The following is an 18,899-nucleotide window of genomic DNA, read 5'->3' on the forward strand; positions in this document are numbered from 1 at the left end:
CTGCTTTGCTGAAAGCAGACTCCTTCTGGGGGACCCAGCCTGGCCAGGCTGCCAAGCTGAGGCCGTCAGGGCACTGTCCGCTCCCAGAGTTGCTCCCGAAGCAGCCACTGCCCTCGGGGGTTCTCCGTCTCATAGTGGTCCTCCCCCAGGTACGCTGGGGGCTCCGGCGCAAAGAGCTCCGAGTCCCAGTCCGTATCTTCTCCCGAGAAGTTGAAGAGGATCTGTCTGGAGCTCCCGAGGCTGGAAGGGAGGAATGAGGCAGAGGGCTTCGGTTTGGCTTGGTTGGTCTCACAGGGAAAGGATGCTCTGATTTACCCTCCTGATGGAGCCTGTCGGATGCTCCCCTTGTGCTGGGACTCGTGGAGGACAGAGCTGTGTCATCGTAGGGTTGTGGGGGGACCTGACCTTGGAGAGGAAGGATGGGGGATGAGGGCTGAGTCCTGGTTTAATATGTCCAGTACATGGTCCTTTATTATGGAGGAGGCAAAAGGCGATGTAGAAAACCCCTGAACCCATCAGAGTTGGAGGGCTCTTGCAGAGAAACAAAAGAAGATGGGTGGGGTGGGGGGAGGGTAAGCCAAGACAGGCGCTTCTACTGTGAGAGGCGAGCTCCCTGCAGAGTGGCCTGGGGTGGTCAGAGCAAGTGTGCACGTATTTCTCTGAAGGAGTGAGTCCCAGGGATTTGGGAGTTAGAGATGGAAACTCGTCCTGGGAGAGGAGGATCTGCAGGGAAAAAGGCCAAGAGATGATGACAAGACGGCCAGCACAGACCCGGCCAGGAAGAAGCCCTTCATCCCAGCCTGGTGATGCCTTTCTACGGCAGGACCATTTAATTGGTTCAGGGTTGGTTCCCTCGTGGTGCTATGCCTGCGTCAACCCCAAACTGTCATTAAAAATCTGTAGCACACAGAGTATCAGTGACATCTGGGGGAAAGAGTGAAACAGGATGGACAAAGCATGAGGGCTAAGTGGCCAGAAAGGGAGGCAGACCCAGAGCTAAAGGGACAGTTAAGGTTGGGGACAGAGGTAAACCAAGCTAGAATAGAAGTGTAAGCTATTACAAAAATTTTTAACTAAGACCTCCCTCCCCCCAAATACGAACAATTTTTCCATGCAGAATGGGGTTCAGGGCACCTAAGAAGCACCCCGCAAGAGTCTGGTGGACATGAGAACATCTTGGTTACAGTCCGTGGCCCAAGCACTTACTCTTTTTTGCAGGCTTTGGGCTTAAATTTCAAAGTGCTGAAGGCCCCTTCCACAGCCTTGGGCAAGTAAATGGGGTGCCTCTCAAGTCTCCTCTGCGTGCCGATGGTCCGGCGCTCCGTGCTCCTCCGGAACTGGCCGGCTGTCGTGTGCCCTGCGACGTCCTCGGAGCGCCGTCGGGGCGCCCTGAGGATCCAGTTAGAGTGCAGACTATGCTCCCGGGAGCTGGTGGCCACTGGAAGAGAGAAGCCGGGCCCCGGGAGAGGAGGACTCACCATGGGGAGGAGAGGGGAGCGGAAGGTCACGGAGCGGGCAACTCGGGCTGAGAACTCACAATAAATACACAGGTAAAATGGTAAATGCTTAGGAAGGCCCAGCTTGTGCCAGCGTGCTCATGCTTAGTCACTCAGTCATGTCCGGTCCTCTGCGACCCTATGGACTGAACCCCACCAGTCTCCTCTGTCCGTGGAATTCTTCAGGCAAGAATACTGGAATGGGTTGCCATTTCCTTCTCCAGGGGATCTTCTGACCCAGGGATCAAGCCTGGGTCTCCTGCATTGCAGGAGGATTCTATACCATCTGAGCCACCAAGAAGGCCCAGAGAGCCGAGCAAAGGGAATGATTCAACTCTGCAATTACGGGGCAGGGAGAAAATGCTCAAGCATGTGTCCATTAAAGATAAGCACACAGACCTATGTTTTTGGACTTGGAAAGATGCCCTCGATGTATTGTAAATTAAGTGAAAAGAGTGGATGAAAAAATAGGCAAGAGATCTTATTTTTGTTTAAAAAGAATAATAAAGTGAGTCTATGTTTAAACCTTTCTGAAAGAACATACACCAAAACATTAACAGTGATTATTATCTCTGGGTGGTAGGATTACAGGCCAAATGCTTTACTTTCTTCCTTATGCTTTAGTATGTTGTTTGACTCACTTGATTCACAATGAACATATGTTATTCTTGTTATCAGAGAAAAACACATAAAGTCATTTCCATTAAAAAATTTTAACTCTGAAGATATCACCTATGTCCTCAATGGGTGTGCGTGCTCAATCGCTTCAGTCACGTCCAATTCTTTGCGACCCCATGGACGGCAGCCCACCAGGCTCCTCTGTCCATGGGATTTCCCAGGCAAGAATACCAGAGGGGGTTGCCATGCCCTCTTCTCTAGGATATCTTCCTGACCCAGGGATTGAAGCTGCATCTCCGGCAAGTCTCCTGCATTTTCGGCAGATTCTTTACCACTGAGCCACCAGTGAAGCCCCGAGGGCCAATCAAAGACTAAAGAAACTGACAGTTGAATCCTGGATGTGGGCTCGACCCCATGAATGTGGTGGAGTTGTCTGCTCTCCATCAGGAGGCAGCCAGTGATACACCTTGGCCAGAAGACGAGCATCACCTTCAACCTTACCCCACCCTCTCCAACAGTCCAAGCTGGGCTTGAGCAAGGACCCTGGCCCTCTCCCGCCTGCCACACCCTTGCAGAGTGGTGGCCGGTGGGGGCCACAAGAGGGAGCACTGGGCGGGGGGGTGGGGAGGGTTAGGGTGCAGAGGGGTGACAAATGGTGACAGATCAGAGTCAGGTCTAGCAAACAGTGCTGTCCAGGGCCAACCTACACAATCAAATATACAGGTTAAAGATAATATATAGGTTAAATATAATTTGTCTATTCCCTTTTCCCTTGTGGCTCAGCTGGTAAAGAATCGGCCTGCAATGCGGGAGACCTGGGTTCAATCCCTGGGTTGGGAAGATCCCCTGGAGAAGGGAAAGGCTACCCACTCCAGGATTCTGGCCTGGAGAATTCCATGGACTGTATATGCCCTGGGGTTGCAAAGTCAGACGCAACTGAGCGACTTTCACTTTCACTTTCATTCCCTTTTCTTCTTTTTTCAATTCTGGTAACAGATACATAACGTGTACCCTCTGAGGCATCTTGTAGTGTACATTCAGTCGCGTTGAATATATTCACATCATTGTGTGACAGGTTTCCACAGCTTTGTCATCTTGCAAAACTGATACTCTGTACCCATTTAACAACTCCCCACCTCATCCCTTGCTTGAACTGTTGCCCTATTGCTTTCCCTCATAGAGTCTTAAAAATTCCACCCCACCTCAGCTATGAAAAATGGACCACAGAGAAAGACTCAGTGGTGTTCGACTCTTTGTGACCCCATGGACTATACCTGCGTGCGTGCATGCTCAATCATGTCCAACTCTTTGCAACCCCAAGGACCATAGCCCACCAGGCTCCTCTATCCATGAAAGAGTTCTCCAGACCAGAATACTGGAGTGGGTAGCCATTCCCTTCTCCAGGGGATCTTCTCCACCAAGTGATGTACCCAGGTCTCCTGCATTGCTGGCCGATTCTTTACCAGCTGAGTCACCAGGGAAGCCCCACAGAGAAGGAGTTTTTGTCCAAACAGGGCTCCGAGGGTTAAAGGGGGTACCCCAGTGTGGGGGAGGCCAAAGCCAGAACCCCAAGACATAGAGCGAGCTCAGGGCCAGGCTCTGGCTTGCAAATGAGAGTTGCCCCTTTATCAGGGGAAGTCCAGTCCACAGACCCCATCCACCCCCACCTCCCGCCCCCGGGGATGGCACTCACCATCGAAATCCACGTCTTCATTCTGCAGGTCAACCTCCGCAGCCCGCGGCCGCTTCTCCGTATCCAGCTCTGCGATGATGGAGTCAAAGAAGGCGATGGCCTCCGCCACGTCCGCGCTGAACTGGGAGTACTTCTTAGGGGTGGGTTTCTGCTAGGGGTGAAGGGCAGAGGGAAGGGGCAGAGCTGCGTGAGCCAGCCCAGCTCGGAGCACCCTCCGCAAGGGATGCTGAAAAGGACCAAATGTTGCTTAAACTGAACGTTTAAGAGATGTTGCGGGTTTGCACGTAAATTTGAAGAAGTGCCCCTGAAAGGAAGGTAGATACTCCAGATCCACAGATGCTATAGTTGGTGGATTTTCCGTTATCTCAAGGGGAGGCAGGGGGCGGGGGAGGGATATAAAAGGATGGGTCGATCTGCCTCTGTCTTGATCAGGGACTGTTGTTATCCGCCATTAGGCAAAATAATTTGTCTTTCTTTGGCCTGTCTCCTGCACATAAGCCCAATTAGGAGATTGTCCAGTTCCCCGGGGCCGGTGATGAGATGCTCACAGCAGAAAAGAGGGGATGAGATATCTTGAAAATAAAACAGTCCAGAAGAGGTTGTCAGTAAGAAAAGTGGCCAACTTCAGGTTCAATCGTGGAATACACTTAAATTGGTATGATTGTTTGAAAAGTTAAAGCAATGATATTAATACAATATAAAGTGTTTAAGAAATCTACTGAAAGTCAGACCAGGTTCCGGGTTCTGTCCTGATCCATTCTCCTTCAGGATATCCTCCTCCTCCTCCCCTTCCTCCTCCCCCTCCTCTTCATCACCATCATCATCTTCACAACAGCCCCCAGTCAGTCACCAGTGACTGGCATCATGGAAGTCCAAGCACTGTGGTGGACTTTGGGGGAGAACTCAGGACAAAAGACACAGAATCAACGGGTGAACTAATAAAAAAAACTCCCCAAAGAATGTAGGAAGTGAGAGAACTCAGAGAGGAAAAAGAGACAATAGGTGTTAACCTGGGCTCTTTGGACCAAGTATAGTGTTCTTTTATTTTTTGTGTCCATTGTGAAAGTAGTGAAAGTCGATCAGTCGTGTCTGACTCTTTGTGATCCCATGGACTCGTCCATGGAATTCTCCAGGCCAGAATACTGGAACGGGTAGCCTTTCCCTTCTCCAGGGGATCTTCCCAACCCAGGGATCAAACCCAGGTCTCTTGCATTTCAGACAGATTCTTTACTAGCTGAGCCACAAAGGAAGCCCAAGAATACTGGAGTGGGTAGCCTATCCCTTCTCCAGGAGATCTTCCTGACCCAGGAATCGAACCGGGGTCTCCCACATTGCAGGCAGATTCTTTACCAACTGAGCTATCAGGGAAACCCTTTTGAAAGTGGGATGGTATTAAAAATGAAAGTGATTTAATCACAGATTTGCATGTTAGGAAACTAAAGGATGACATCTTTATACACACATAAGATTTTGGTGAAATATATACATTTTTTGAGCAAACTCTGGAAGATAGTAGAGGACAGGGGACCCTGGTGTGCTACAGTCCATGGGGTCACAAAGAGTCAGACATGACTGAGTGACTGAACAACAACAAAAATGCATTTTATACCACTAGGAACCTTTTTTTTTTTTTTGGCCATGCCACAGCTTGCAGGATCTTAGTTCCTTGGCCAAGGATCTAACCCATGTCCCCTGCAGTGCAATCACAGAGTCCCAACCACTGGACCACCAGCTAATTCCCAAGAAGCATCTTTAAATAGTGGATTTTTTTTCCTTTTATGAGAAGTATTCTTGGAGAAAAATTTTGAAGTATCTCAAAATATACTGAACCTTTTCTGTTAAAAGTGGAAAACTGTTCATATGTAGTTATCCTGCCCCGTTCAGAGAGCAAATGAAAATGTAAGGGGTGGGGCGGTTAAAACTCAAAGAGAACAAGAGAGAGGTGGTCAGTGAGAGAGATAGCCAAGAGTTCCTGGCAAATGGAATGCAGCTGAAGAGGAGGAATTGCTGGAACAGAGCAGAGGAACTTGCCTTCCAGAGAGCGGCAGCGGGGCGGGCATGGGGCGGGGCACGGGCAGAATTGGAAGCACTTCAGAAACAGGACAATTTGACCCTTAAACCAGAAATGTTCCAGACTTGGCAGCGCCAGGGACACCAAGGATGGGGATGGAAAACTAAGGGACTGGTTGACAGTCTGTATGGACTCAGCCGGCCAGGCCACCCTCCCACAGTCGGATGACCAGAAGGCTCATCTCTGGAGGCAGCTCCCTGTGTTTCGCTTGCTAGTCCCTCTGCCTTGAACGCCTTATCTGACCAGCTCCTATCTGACCATCAGGACGTGGCTGAGACAGCTCTTTCTCTCTCAGATGATGCTAAGCGCCTGCATTTTTGAGCAGGCAGAGGCTTGTACCCTAGCTATGCCTGCACAGAATGACAATTGCTCCCTTTTTTCCTTATTTCTAGTCACTTTTCCCCAAGCTCCCAAAGCCCCAGGCCACCCTGCTTCTTTATCCCATAAATACCTGAGAGCCCCTTGCTTTCCTGGAGGCAGATCTGAATTTGTCCCCCATCTCCTCGCTCGGCTGCCTTGTGGATAAACCTTCTCTTGGCTGCAAACCCTGGCATCTCAGCATTTGGGTTTCATGTGAATTAGGTAGACGAGCCTGGTTTGGTGACACCAAGGCTAATCTGCAAGTCCAGGCTCCCTAGGCCTATTCAAGCCCTTTTTCAAACTCAGGATGACTCTGACTTTCCCCGCCTTTTCTGCAGCTCCCCTGGGCCTTTCTCGCCTCTATTAAGACATTCTCTTGGTCTCCAAGTGAGACCATTAGCACAGGAGCTACATCAACTGAAGCTCAGGGTTTAGGACTCAGGCTAAGATCACAGAAAGTCTACTTTACAAAGCGATGATTCGACAAAATGGGACTTCAGTCACCCGCACCGTTGGGTGAGAGCCAGTTCTCCCTCTCTGAACTCAATACTCTTAAATAAAAGTGGATTGCCTTCCTTCCTTCCTTCCTTCCTTCCCATTTTGACTTTTCCTGGCCCAGAATTTTTCGGCTACTTCTTTGGAAAGACTGCTACACACCTGCTTTCTGGGGCACCTGCTCAAGCCTGAGCATCCCAGGGCTCGTGTTCTTTCAGCCCGCTGCAGCCCCAGGGCAATGAGCATTCTCTGAGAGCATCTGTATTACGTTGCCAGCTCCACTCAAGTTTGCCTTTCACATTTAACCTTCAGTGGCCTTAAGGTCATCATTTTCCAAGCCTCCCTGTCCGACTCCTTCACAAGAAGCCTGGGTCTCAGATTACTTTCCCCAGATGAAACCCTTGCACTTTTCCAAACCAAACTCCACTGTATTCCTCACTGTAATGTTTGAGTCCCCCAAGGCAGTGTATTTTTCTGCATTTCACATCTGCTCCCATCCTGCCTGGTCTCACCTGCCCTTTGGGTCCTTCAGCTTCTCTGATCTGTTTACTTTCTTCTGGGATCTGTCAGTGTTTGTCTCCAAGAGGTTTGGATGCTCCAAAACCAACATGCAAGTGTGAGCAGCAACATTTTGTCAGAGGTTAGGGTAGGTTGGATAGGTTCTAAGCCCACCCAAAGCCAAGAGGACCACCACAAAACATCGCGCCGCCTCCTCCCTTCTCGTGCTTGGGGCCCACCCCCCTCACCTCCCCAGGGGCCACCTCACGTGGCACCTCCTCTCTGACGCTTTCACCCTGCAGCAGAGAGACACGGGCACTGCTTTTCTATGTTTGTGTGGACAGCAACATTGTATGAAACCCTCATAGCCGCACACCAGGCCCATGATTCTTGTTGTTTTTGAACCTTTCATTTTGTTTTGGGGTATGGCCGATTAATAACACTATGATCATTTCAGGTGAACAGCAAAGGGACTCAGTCATACACACACATATCCATTCTCCCCCAAACACCCCTGTCATCCAGGCTGCCACATAACATTGAGCAGAGTTCCATGGGCTATACAATAGGTATAGGTCCTTGTTGGTTATCCATTTTAAATATAGCATATAAATATATATAGTGTGTACCTGACCCTCCTAAACTCCCTATCACTTCCCCCATCCTTCCCCCCAGCAACCACAAGTTTGTTCTCCAAGTCTGTGAGTCTCTTTCTGTTCTGTAAGTAAGTTCATTTGCATCATTTCCTTTTAGATACCACATATAAGGGATGTCATATGACAGACTCGTGATTCTCAACCTTGTCTATGAAAAACTTTGACAAATGACACTCACAGATAGATTGTCTTTGGATAGATACTCAATTCCTTCCCTAGTGGCTCAGTTGGTAAAGAATCTGCCTGCAATGCAGGAGCCCTGGGTTTGAACCTTCGTTCGGGAAGATCCCCTGGAGAAGGAAATGGCAACCCACTCCAGTACTCTTGCCTGGAGAATCCCATGGACAGAGGAGCCAGGAAGGCTACAGTCCATGGAATCACAAAGAGTCGGACATGACTGTGTAACTGACTCTCTCTCTCATTGCCAACCACTGCCTACATGACACAGGCTGTAGGATACACCCCGCTTCCAACATTGTTATTCTACCCACTTCTCTTTGAACACATCAGTGTGGTTCAGGCCAGATGCTGAGGTGATGGTGCTTCAGATTATGGGCTATATCAGGGCAGATGTGCTGTCTTTCCATCTATGAATGTTGGGCACCTATTTCAGTGCCTGACACAGAGTAATTTGTTGAACGAATAAATGTATGCTGTATTCAGTTCAGTTCAGTCGCTCAGTCATTTCCTACTCTTTGCGACCCCATGAATCGCAGCATGCCAGGCCTCCCTGTCCATCACCAACTCCTGGAATTCACTCAGACTCACGTCCATCGAGCCAGTGACGCCATCCAGCCACCTCATCCTCTGTCGTCCCCTTCTCCTCCTGCCCCCAATCCCTCCCAGCATCAGAGTCTTTTCCAATGAGTCAACTCTTTGCATGAGGTGGGCCAAAGTACTGGAGTTTCAGCTTTAGCATCATTCCTTCCAAAGAACACCCAGGGCTGATCTCTTTCAGAATGGACTGGTTGGATCTCCTTGCAGTCCAACGGACTCTCAAGAGTCTTCTCCAAAACCACGGTTCAAAAACATGCTATCATCTAATGTTTATATTCTCCAACAGTTTTTATGATGCTAACTTATACCTTTGGATTTAACCTGACAAATTTTGAGAACTCTGTACCCCTTATTTTTATGGAGTATTGATAATACAACCTTGAGCTAAAAACATCTGGAAATCAAAATGTCAATGCATTGAGATGAAATTTACAGGATCAAGTGCGTGGAACTGGTCTGGCTGGCTTGGGGAGATCATTTTCCCTTGGCTCATTCAGCAGGGTGAAATGAAATGCAAACCAGTTTAAATGTTTCCATAAGCAATGTAATGTTCTCAAAAGCAGCCCTTCAGGATAAACCTTAAAAGCTCAAATATATCCTCTTTGCTTCTGCCATCCTTGGAATGCCATCCTTGTTATTTACAATCAAATCCAATGTTATTCTTATCCCTTTTATATCACAACACCTGGGAAATGTGTACCCATCATTGAAGAGGGGTTCGTGATAAACGAATGGGAGTTTAAGAAACAAGAACTGTATATGGCACAAATGAGCCTATGTGCAAACCACAAACAGACTCACAGACATAAAGAGCAGACTCATGGTTGCCAAGGTGGAAGGAGGTGGGAAGGACTGGGAGTTTGGGATTAGCAGGTGGAAGCTATTAGATACAGGATGGATAAACAACAAGGCCCTATGCTATAGCACCAGGAACTATATTCAGTATCCTGTGATAAACCGTAATGGAAAAGAATATTATAAAGAATGTGTACAGGTGTATAACTGAGTCACTTTGCTGTACAGCAGAGATGGGCACAACACTGTATGTCAACTATGCTTCAGTAAAAAACAATAAATAAGAACTGTGGATCTGACAAACAATGTGGGGAAAGGTATAATCACTGAAATTTAAATACATACGTGCACACGTCCACATCCACGTTTTCAATAGATAAGCTATTGGTAGACTTGTCCGAGCTAAACAACAACCAAATAGTGATGTAGACAATACAGCTGAGAAAAATCAGACCAAAAAGATGAAAAGGAAGGGCAGGGTTTGGCACAAACTATAGGGTAACTAGACCTGGGAATTACCTCTTATAGCTAAGCGGTACAATCATTTTGGAAGCATAGCTGTACCTCTTCTGTGTTTGGTATTAGAGGTTGCAGACTCACGGTCTGACAAGCTGTCTTTTTTCTCCAGCATTATAATCTTAAAACCATTATTTCCTTTGCTAGTACCTGGTACCTTCTCCACTCCTCCCCTTAAAGGTCGCCTAAATGATCCTTTCACTTTAGCAAAACAGTAAGTAAATGTTGTTTGCTCACACTTATGAAACTCTTCGAAGCCTAACTAATAGAACTAAATTAATAGCCTTGAAGCATAGTATAAAACTCTTCACACATGATAAGTGAAACATTACAATCCAATGAGAGAAGGATAGATTTGTCAATAAATGGTGTTGAATCTTTGCTATCTGGGAAAAATTTCAAATAGGATTCTCACTTCCCACTATGTGTAAAAATAAATTGCTGATAGATAAGAGGTCTGGGGTTTTTATGGAACTACTAAAAAAAAAAGGAGGAAAATGGCAAATACGTAACTGACCTTGAGACACACAAGGGATTTCTAAGCATGAAACAAAGAAGTATCAAAGACAAAAGCTGACACGTTTAACTACATAAAAAACTGGTAATGTTTTTAATGATATATAAAATTGTACTGTCAAGTAAAATTAAACTATATATAAAATTAAGAAAATATTTTTAACCATGTGGCAGACAATGTGCTCACATTCTTGACGTGAATCCATATAAATTAAAAAAAAAGTTTCCTAGAGCCAAAATGTATAAAGACATGAATGGGCAATCCATTAATCAACAGTACACATTGGTTTGATAAAACAAGAGGGTCATTGTTTGCTCAAGCAATAATTCAAAACGAGTACATAAGATAATTCAGTTTATCTATTAAATCAATAGACTTTAAAAATTAATGACACTACTTGGTGTTGATAAAATACAAGAAGAAGAGCCTTCTAATTCACTGTTGATGAAGGCATAAATTATAAAATATTTCTGGAAAACAATATGTAGAAGAACCTTTAAAAATGACTTTTAACCTTTGACCTGTTAATCACACTAAGGAATAACTGTCCAAAAGATGCCTTTATAGACAGAGTAAGATGAATTCATTCACAATGTTGAACAATTGTTTAAAGGGTTGTGAGTTAAATTTTTGCCATTAAAAGTTCAGTTTTCAAAAACAAGTTAATGATAGAAAAGAACCCAAAATATAAGTTATTTAAAAGTATATGGTATATGCCAAATTTAATAAATTTATACATATACATACATAAAGGTTGCCAAATTCAAGAACTAAAAAAACTTAATGGCAGTTAAATTTCAATTCTACATAAGCTATAAATGTTTGGTATTAATATATACCAAATATTGTATGGACATAATTATATTTTTTAAATCCATCATTTATCTGAAATCCAAATTTAAATAGACATCCTCTATTTTATCTGGCAACACTACTATACATATCTATAACCATACAAGAAATAAATGATTGAAAGAAAATATATTTAAACATTTTAGAGTGATTATTCTGGATGATATGCTCTAAGTTATTTCAATTTTCTTCAACTTTTCTGTGTTTTATAAATTTCATTTAATGAGTAAATATACCTTAGAAAAAATGTTTACCCAAAAAAAGTGTCCTTTTGATAGTAAACTCGGATTCATTACACATGGGATGCTTTAATTATTAGGCTATCATTTCATCTGAATACACCCAAATATACTCTACTCTATTAAAAACAAAAGATAATTTTCCACTCACTGAAAACCAAGTCTCCCATAAACCTTTCAGTTTTCTTTTTAAATTACAACTGGGGTTTCTCAGGTTATTTGTTTATTGAGTTACTGTATGCCTGGGGCTTCACTAGAAGCTGGAGATAAAAAGATAAATAAGACATGGTGACTCCATTCAAGGAGATCATGGCCAGTAGCAGACACAGCAAATGAATGACAATTACAGGGCTGCGTGCTGAGTGCTAGGTGCTGGGAGCTAAGTGCTGAGTTAAGGGCCAGACCCAGGGAAGAGAGAAATTCACCGTGGTAGACTGTGGACCTGAGACATGGCTGCCTGGGGCAGTGCTTTCTCTGCTGTCTTAAAAAGACAAGAAGTTAGCCGGGTGAGTGAGGTGTAGTGGAGAGGGAAATGGGAGGGGGAAGTGTCGTTGCTAAGCCAAGCAAGCAGCAGGTGTCTGGAAGATAGATTGGGGATGTAATTACCCATCTTGTGATCTGACTGAGGGGGCTGAGGAATTGGATACTCTGTTATCCGTCATTATTTTACTGTCTGTCATCTTCTGGGGAGCTCTGCCAAGCATAATAGAAATTCTTTGCAGTTCATACTGAATGTTTACTGCCCTTTAACTCTGCCGACCAGATACAGGCCCAGTACTAGAGACATCCAGTAACTGATGTCCACAGAAAACCTGCACTTTTGTATCACCATGTTTGCAGAAATTCCCCCCAACAGAACTGAAAAATAATTCCCAGGGGTATATGGGAATCCAGGCCCTGCTTCCCCATCCCATATGCCATTTATAGGTGGATATAGAATCTTCTTAGGTGAATTGGATTTAGAGCTTTCTACCATAGAGGAGAAAAAAAAATCTATTTGCTGTTGACATGGTCTTATTTCATGCACCAGGATTGAACGGCCAATGACAGAAAATTTATTCTGAAAGCTATATATTATCAGAGCAAAACTACTTTAAATAAAAATCAATCACATTTGGCAGGCATTCTTCAGAATTCCACTGGCTCTGTTTAAATTATTCTTGTAGCAGTTGAATTTCTTTAGTTGGGGGCTCAGTGGGGAGGGGGGAAGGAGATTGGTGCTGGGAGAGCTGTACATTGAAGAGCTGGTTCATTCATCCAGGCAGACATATCGGGAATCCAAGCTGCTCAGAGCTAGAAGACACACAGAAATAAAGACATTTCTTCGGACTGGGGTAGGTGACCAGGAACCTTAGCTTTGGAAAATACTTCCTCCCAAACCTTCTGGGCAGAGTTTCTTGAGTGCATTGCAGCCAACCCAAAACTGCCTCCCTGGTAGCCCAGACACTGTGGGTGGGTGAGGCTCAGGTCCCCTTGGGTGGCTGAGTTCTCACAGAGGGATGTCGGCTGTTCACCTGTTCATCTGACCCTAAAAATGTGGGGAGCAATCCTCAGGGAATTCCCCAAGTGCTGACGAGCACTCCGGACAAAATCCGAGTGTAATCTCAAACTTTGCCTCCTCACCTCCCATCAAAACCCAAGCTCCCTGGTGATTCAGGGGCTAAGACTACACTCTCCCAATGCAGGGGCCCTGGGTTGGCTCCCTGGTCGGGAAACTAGATCCCATGTACTGCAACTAAGAGTCCACAGACCACAGCTAAAGATCCCGCATGCTGCAATGAAGACCTGGTGCAGCCAGATAAATAAATAAAAATAAATATTTGAAAAAGCCCAAGCTCATGGACTGTTAAAAAGGAAGGAGGTTCTGAGAACGTGGATGAACCTTGAAAACACTATGCTAAGAGAAAGAAGCCAGTCACAGACAGACAAGCACTGTGCGATTCCATTTATATGAAGTTCCTGAAGGCAATGGCACCCCACTCCAGTACTCTTGCCTGGAAAATCCCATGGATGGAGGAGCCTGGTGGGCTGCTATCCATGGAGTCGCACAGAGTCGGACACGACTGAAGCAACTTAGCAGCAGCAGCAGAGGCAAATTCATAGAGACAGAAAGGAGAATACAGAAGTCTAGGGGAAAGGGAAAATGCGGAGTCACTGCTTAATGGACCCAGACTTTGTGTCTGGGCTGATGAAAATTTTCTGGGAATGGATAGTAGTGGGCTCCACAGCATTACGCTTAATGCCAGGGAATTAACCACACACTTAAAAATGGTTCAAATGGTAACTTTCAATTTTTTTTGGAATTTTTAAGTTTTTAAAGAATTTTAAAGAGAGTTATATTTTAAGAAATAAAAGATAGTTGTCAAACATTTTATAAAAACATTCTCCTAATTTCTAAATGAAGTATTTTTAGAGCCTCCATAACCTCTTAAAGGAATGAATTTTCTAGTTTCTACTAATTTACTTTCGAAAAGCATTCTAAAAAGATGTTAATTAGGGCTTACTGTCTTTGGGCTGAATTATCATGGGTCTATATAACTGATCATTTGGAAAAGCTTACAGAAAGCTCTGGGGTAAAGAGCTCTGATTTCTGTCTGGCAGTTAACCATTTGATAGTACACAGGGTTGCACATTTTTCTTTAAAAGAAATGTATATTATATCAAAGAAAAGCACTTAATTTCATAATTCATTGACTGATAGACTTCATTACCCATAATCTGAGGATACTGAAAAGCGCTCATTTAAGGTGCTATGAAATGCCACGGTGAAAATGGTAAATACTGTGTTATCCTTATTTTACCACCCCCTCCAAAAAAAGAGAGCCAAGCTTGAAAGAAAGCGATGTGTTGAGGGGGAGTGAAAAGAGAGAAGGGAAGTAACCCAGAGACCTCTGGCAGCTTGAAGACATTACCATGGGAACGAGGTGAGGGGAGAAACACGCCAGGGCTGAGGCCAGCCTCGTCCCAGACCAGACCCCAAAGCAGGCTTGAAGGAGAGCAATTCGCTTTCCAAAGTGCTGGGATGAGGCGGGAAATAGCAAGAAACACGGCAGGACAGCTTTAACTTCTCACGGGCTTTTTTCTCTCAGAAGCTGCACCACATCTTTAGGGGACTTTGACAGAGATTTTGGAAGGGTATGTGGTTCCCCGCCTAAGCCCCGTGCCTCTGGCATCTGAATCCTCCACTGGGTCCAAAAGACCTGCAGGAGTTACACAGCCAGGTCCCTTCCCTAGTTCCTCACTAGGATACGTGCCTTGTGCGACTTGGTGGCCACCCGCCAGGGCTCTGAGAAATCGCCTCCAGAAATCTGACTCCTGGGTCACTGCCTGCCTTTCCCACAAGAATGATCACCCATGAGAGTGATCTTTGGCTCGTTTAGCAGCATCTTGGAGAGTTCCTGACACGTAGTATGTGCTCAATAAGTATGTGTTGTTAAGTGAAGGAAGGAAAGAAGGAACGATACACTTGTTGATGAATTGTTACTAAAATATCAGTGACGGCATTACAAATGACGTCACCCATGGTTCCCGGTATCAGATCCTCTATGAGAAAGTTTAGAATTTAAACCTGGGAAAAATCTGGATTCCTGTAAACAATAGGTATGGTTCTTCCTCTTAGTCAGAATTTTGAAATAAGTCCTGCTCTTTTTACATTGCAGCACCCAGGAAGCGCAAAGCCAAACCCAGCTGTAGGATTTGCGTGTTTTCTTGAGCTGTCTTGATTTTCTGCGGATGCTTTTTCTCTCCCAGCTTTCCAATGTCTGTTGCCACCTCATGCTGCTGGTATATGAATCCTCTCAGACCCTCTGTAGAATGATTAGAAAGTAAGGAAGTATTTCCGCTGAAATGATTTGAAGGCACGGTACCTATTCATTATGAAGATCCTTTTATAGCTGGGCTCACACTCTGTCCCCAGCCTTCTCCCTAGCACACAAGTTGACAGAACAAACTCAATATTTCAAGGCTACAGAGACCACAGGGCTTCTCAAGTGGTGCTAGCGAACCCACCTGCCAATGCAAGAGACCCAAAAGACGTGGCTTCGGTCCGTGGGTCAGGAAGAGCCTCTGGAGGAGGGCATGGCAACCCACTCTAGTATTCTTGCCTGGAGAATCCCATGGACAGAGGAGCCTAGCAGACTACAGTCCAGGGGTTGCAAAGAATCGGACACGACTCAAGCAACCTAGCACACACGCATGCACAAAGTGTCTGGATCGAATCTAACCAGAGCTGAGAACCCCAGGATAGTCAAGCTGGAGAGGAGTCCAGAAGCCATGCTGACCCCCTCTGTCATTGGAGGTGACCACAAAGGAGGAGGTGGCCCTGAAGGAGGAGGTGGCCCCGAAGGAGGAGGTGGCCCCGAAGGAGGGGTGTCAGGCCCCCAAATCTACAACTGGCTGGCTGCAGGATCAGTACCCATACCTGAGAGCAGGATACTTCCATGGGCCCCAACACTGACCTACTTTGAGAGTTCAAATGGTTATTTACACTGCTCCCACATGGGATAAAGTGCAGACAGTTGAAACCAGTTGGGTGAGGCCAAGCCCTAGAGATCTGGTAACAGACCAATCGGTCAGTGTTAATGGGACTTGCAGGCCTGCAGGACACTCTGGGGAGGCAGCCAGGATGGGGTAGGGGGTGAGAGGGCAGAAAGGCCTGCTCTGAACACCTTAGAGCTCAGGAGAATGATTGATGGGGATTTGAAACAGCCTCAAACTTCAGACATAAAAAAAAAAATAATAATAATTTAGGGAACAAAGGAACGAGAAACAGTGAGATTTGGGTCTTAGCAAAATCTGGTCCCCGAGCCTCAGCTTGTCCTTCTGTGATCCCGAAGGACTTTCTCCCTGCTTCTCTCCTGGCATTACTGGAATTACCTCCAAAAAACACAGTGTGTACAAACGCTGTGATCAGTACAAGTGAAAGTGTTAGTCACTCAGTCACGTCTGACGCTTGCGACCCCATGGACTGCTGTCCATCAAGCTCCTCTGTCCATGGAGTTCTCCAGGCAAGAACACTGGAATGGGTAGCTATTCCCTTCTCCACAGGATCTTCCCGACCCAGGGACCGAACCCAGGTCTTCTTCATTGCAGGCAGATTCTTTACCGTCTGAGCCACCAGGGAAACCATAAAATGCAGGTCCTTCCCTTCACTGATTTCCTGCTTGGTCTGCCTGGGCAGGGAGACCCAGTGCCCAGCAAAGTTGTCATTCAGTCTCCTAGAGTCACAGACTCTCTCTCAGGCTGTGACTGAGTCCCCTGAGAACCTGAGCACCTCACACAGACAGAGCAAATCCTCCCAGTGTTCGCTTTGCACTGGGACTGTCAGATGTGATTGTATTAATAAAAGTAACAATAACTTGTTGAGAAGTGATGTGTTGAAGTGATGAGCTGTCATGCAAATGTCATAAAAGCCTCCTCTCACCCGGGAAGTGGGCAGTAAGGGACAGGCAAACTGTTGGCCTGAAGACTGAGCCCAAGCCCTCCTCGTGGGCTGCTCTGGGGATGCCAGAAACTGTCCCTCCCCCTGGGCCTCCACCCAAAAACTCCACATGGGACAAGCCACCCTTCCCAGGCCGGGGAAATGGCCATGGAGACTCTCTGAGGTCTTGGAGCTGGTGCCCAGAACACGCAGGTTAATTAAGCTGTGCTTGGACGAACCAAGATTCCCACTTGCCTCTCAGAAAAATGCTCTTGTCCATAGTATTTCCTGGGGGCACTTGAAAGAAAGTGAAAAAGTGTTAGTTGTTCAGTCATGTCCAGCTGATCCCATGAACTATAGCCCGCCAGGCACCTCTGTCCATGGGATTCTCCAGGCAAGAATACTGGAGTGGGCTGTCATTTCCTCCTCCAGGGCATTATCCGGACCCGGGATCGGACCCAGGTCTCCTGCATTGCAGGCAATTTCTTTATCATCTGAGCCACCAGGGAAGTCCACGGTGGCACTTACCTTCATTTCTTTGGCGGCAGACTTCTTTACGCCCCTGGAGGATTTTGAGGAGGTGGAGGAGACGCCTGGGGCGCGGCTGGGCTTCAGGTCGTTGAGGCTGCTAAGGTACTTCTTGCGCAAGGCCAGCAGCTCCTGTAAGTACTGCAGGCAGTCCTGGGTGCGCGAGAGCATCCACGCGCGGTCCCCCTCCTGCTGCAGGTAGTACAGGCTGGGGTCCATGCTGCCGGCGCTCCGGTATTTCTTTAAGGACTCGCTGAACTTCTCGCCGTGGTCCCCGACCACGTACACGGAGCTGCTGCGGATCAGCCTGACGGCGGAGCTGGGGCCGTGGTAGTAAGGGCTCTCCGCCACCTCTGCCTTCCTGTGCGGGCCGGAGTGAAGGATGGAGTGGAGCTTTCTGAGCATGGTGCTGGGTTTCTCTCTGTGGGTGCCTTCCAGCTGCCTGCGCGGCGCCACTTGATCTAGCTGGGGGCGCGGGAGCCAACCTGCGGAACTGCCCCCATCTGCCTTCCCGGGGGCCCCTGAGTCCCGGAATCCCAGCGAGTGTGGGCTCGGTCAGGCGGGCAACCCGGGCATCTCTCATGGGGGAAACTTTCACATCCAATAACCGAGATGCCATAAACCACCTGAGGACGTGAGAGAGCGCGCCCTGAGCCTTAAAAGCAAGTTCCCTGGCTGGCTTGAAGCACCCCGAGGGACAAATACCTTCCTCGATGTTCCATCAAAGGTCCCAGCTGGATGGGGAACGTGTGACGCTGCGTTTCCCTGCTCAGCTATTTTCTCTCCTTTTCCTTTTGCATTTCTGGATGTGTTCTCACTCGGTTTGACTGGATCTTGCTGTGGGTTTTTATGTTTCCACTTCTGTTGAGCTGGCCCTGGTCCTGAATTCCCCCTCACCAAAACGCCTGAAATCCTACTTTGCAAAGACAGCGCTAAGCCAAAAATAGCATGTTGCTGGAGGTAAAATCCAGTCCCCCTGAGATGCGCCTGGGTGGACACAGCCAGGACCTTTGGCAGGAGGCTCTCAGATCCCTGATAAGCTGGACTCTGAGTAGCATCCCAGTGACCTGGAGGTGCCTCACCCTGGGGTAAGGAGACCTCGCTGCTGTTACCCGATAGCAGGCTATTGTGGAGACAGGAGGATTCAGATACCTTACCACAACTTTCTGCACAAAGCCTCAGAGAGCTGAGGGTGGCCACATGTATGGAGAAAATCCCTTTCTTTAGTTTGAACACATTTTCATTTAAATAAGACTCACTATGTATGTGTGCTCAGATGTGTCTGACTCTTTGCCACCCCATGGACTGGAGCCCAACAGGATCTTCTGTCCATAGAATTTTCTAGGCAAAAATACTAGAGTGGGTTGTC

At 46.8% G+C, this 18,899-nt stretch overlaps 1 protein-coding gene across 1 annotated transcript; it reads right to left on the bottom strand.

Annotated features, from left to right (window-relative positions):
- Window positions 1–65: 65 nt before the first annotated feature.
- C12H13orf42 (chromosome 12 C13orf42 homolog) lies at window positions 66–17,935 on the bottom strand. The gene is made up of 4 exons (XM_070380834.1): window positions 17,531–17,935; window positions 3,808–3,955; window positions 1,207–1,438; window positions 66–240 (listed from the first exon to the last, which is right to left on the bottom strand). Exons 1-4 carry the CDS (start codon window positions 17,933–17,935, stop codon window positions 66–68), a joined length of 960 nt encoding a protein of 319 aa, XP_070236935.1.
- Window positions 17,936–18,899: the final 964 nt, after the last annotated feature.

This window comes from Bos mutus, chromosome 12 (assembly GCF_027580195.1).
Source record: "Bos mutus isolate GX-2022 chromosome 12, NWIPB_WYAK_1.1, whole genome shotgun sequence".
Classification (NCBI taxonomy): domain Eukaryota; kingdom Metazoa; phylum Chordata; class Mammalia; order Artiodactyla; family Bovidae; genus Bos; species Bos mutus.

Bases quoted from the DNA above. Each gene is read 5' to 3' on its own strand.
- C12H13orf42 (XM_070380834.1), bottom strand. From the start codon at position 17,935: ATGCTCAGAAAGCTCCACTCCATCCTTCACTCCGGCCCGCACAGGAAG. The intron at 3,956-17,530 runs GTAAGTGCCACC...CACCCCTAGCAG, and splicing joins CTGCCGCCAAAGAAATGAAG to AAACCCACCCCTAAGAAGTA. The intron at 241-1,206 runs GTAAGTGCTTGG...CCTCCCTTCCAG, and splicing joins CCCAAAGCCTGCAAAAAAGA to CCTCGGGAGCTCCAGACAGA.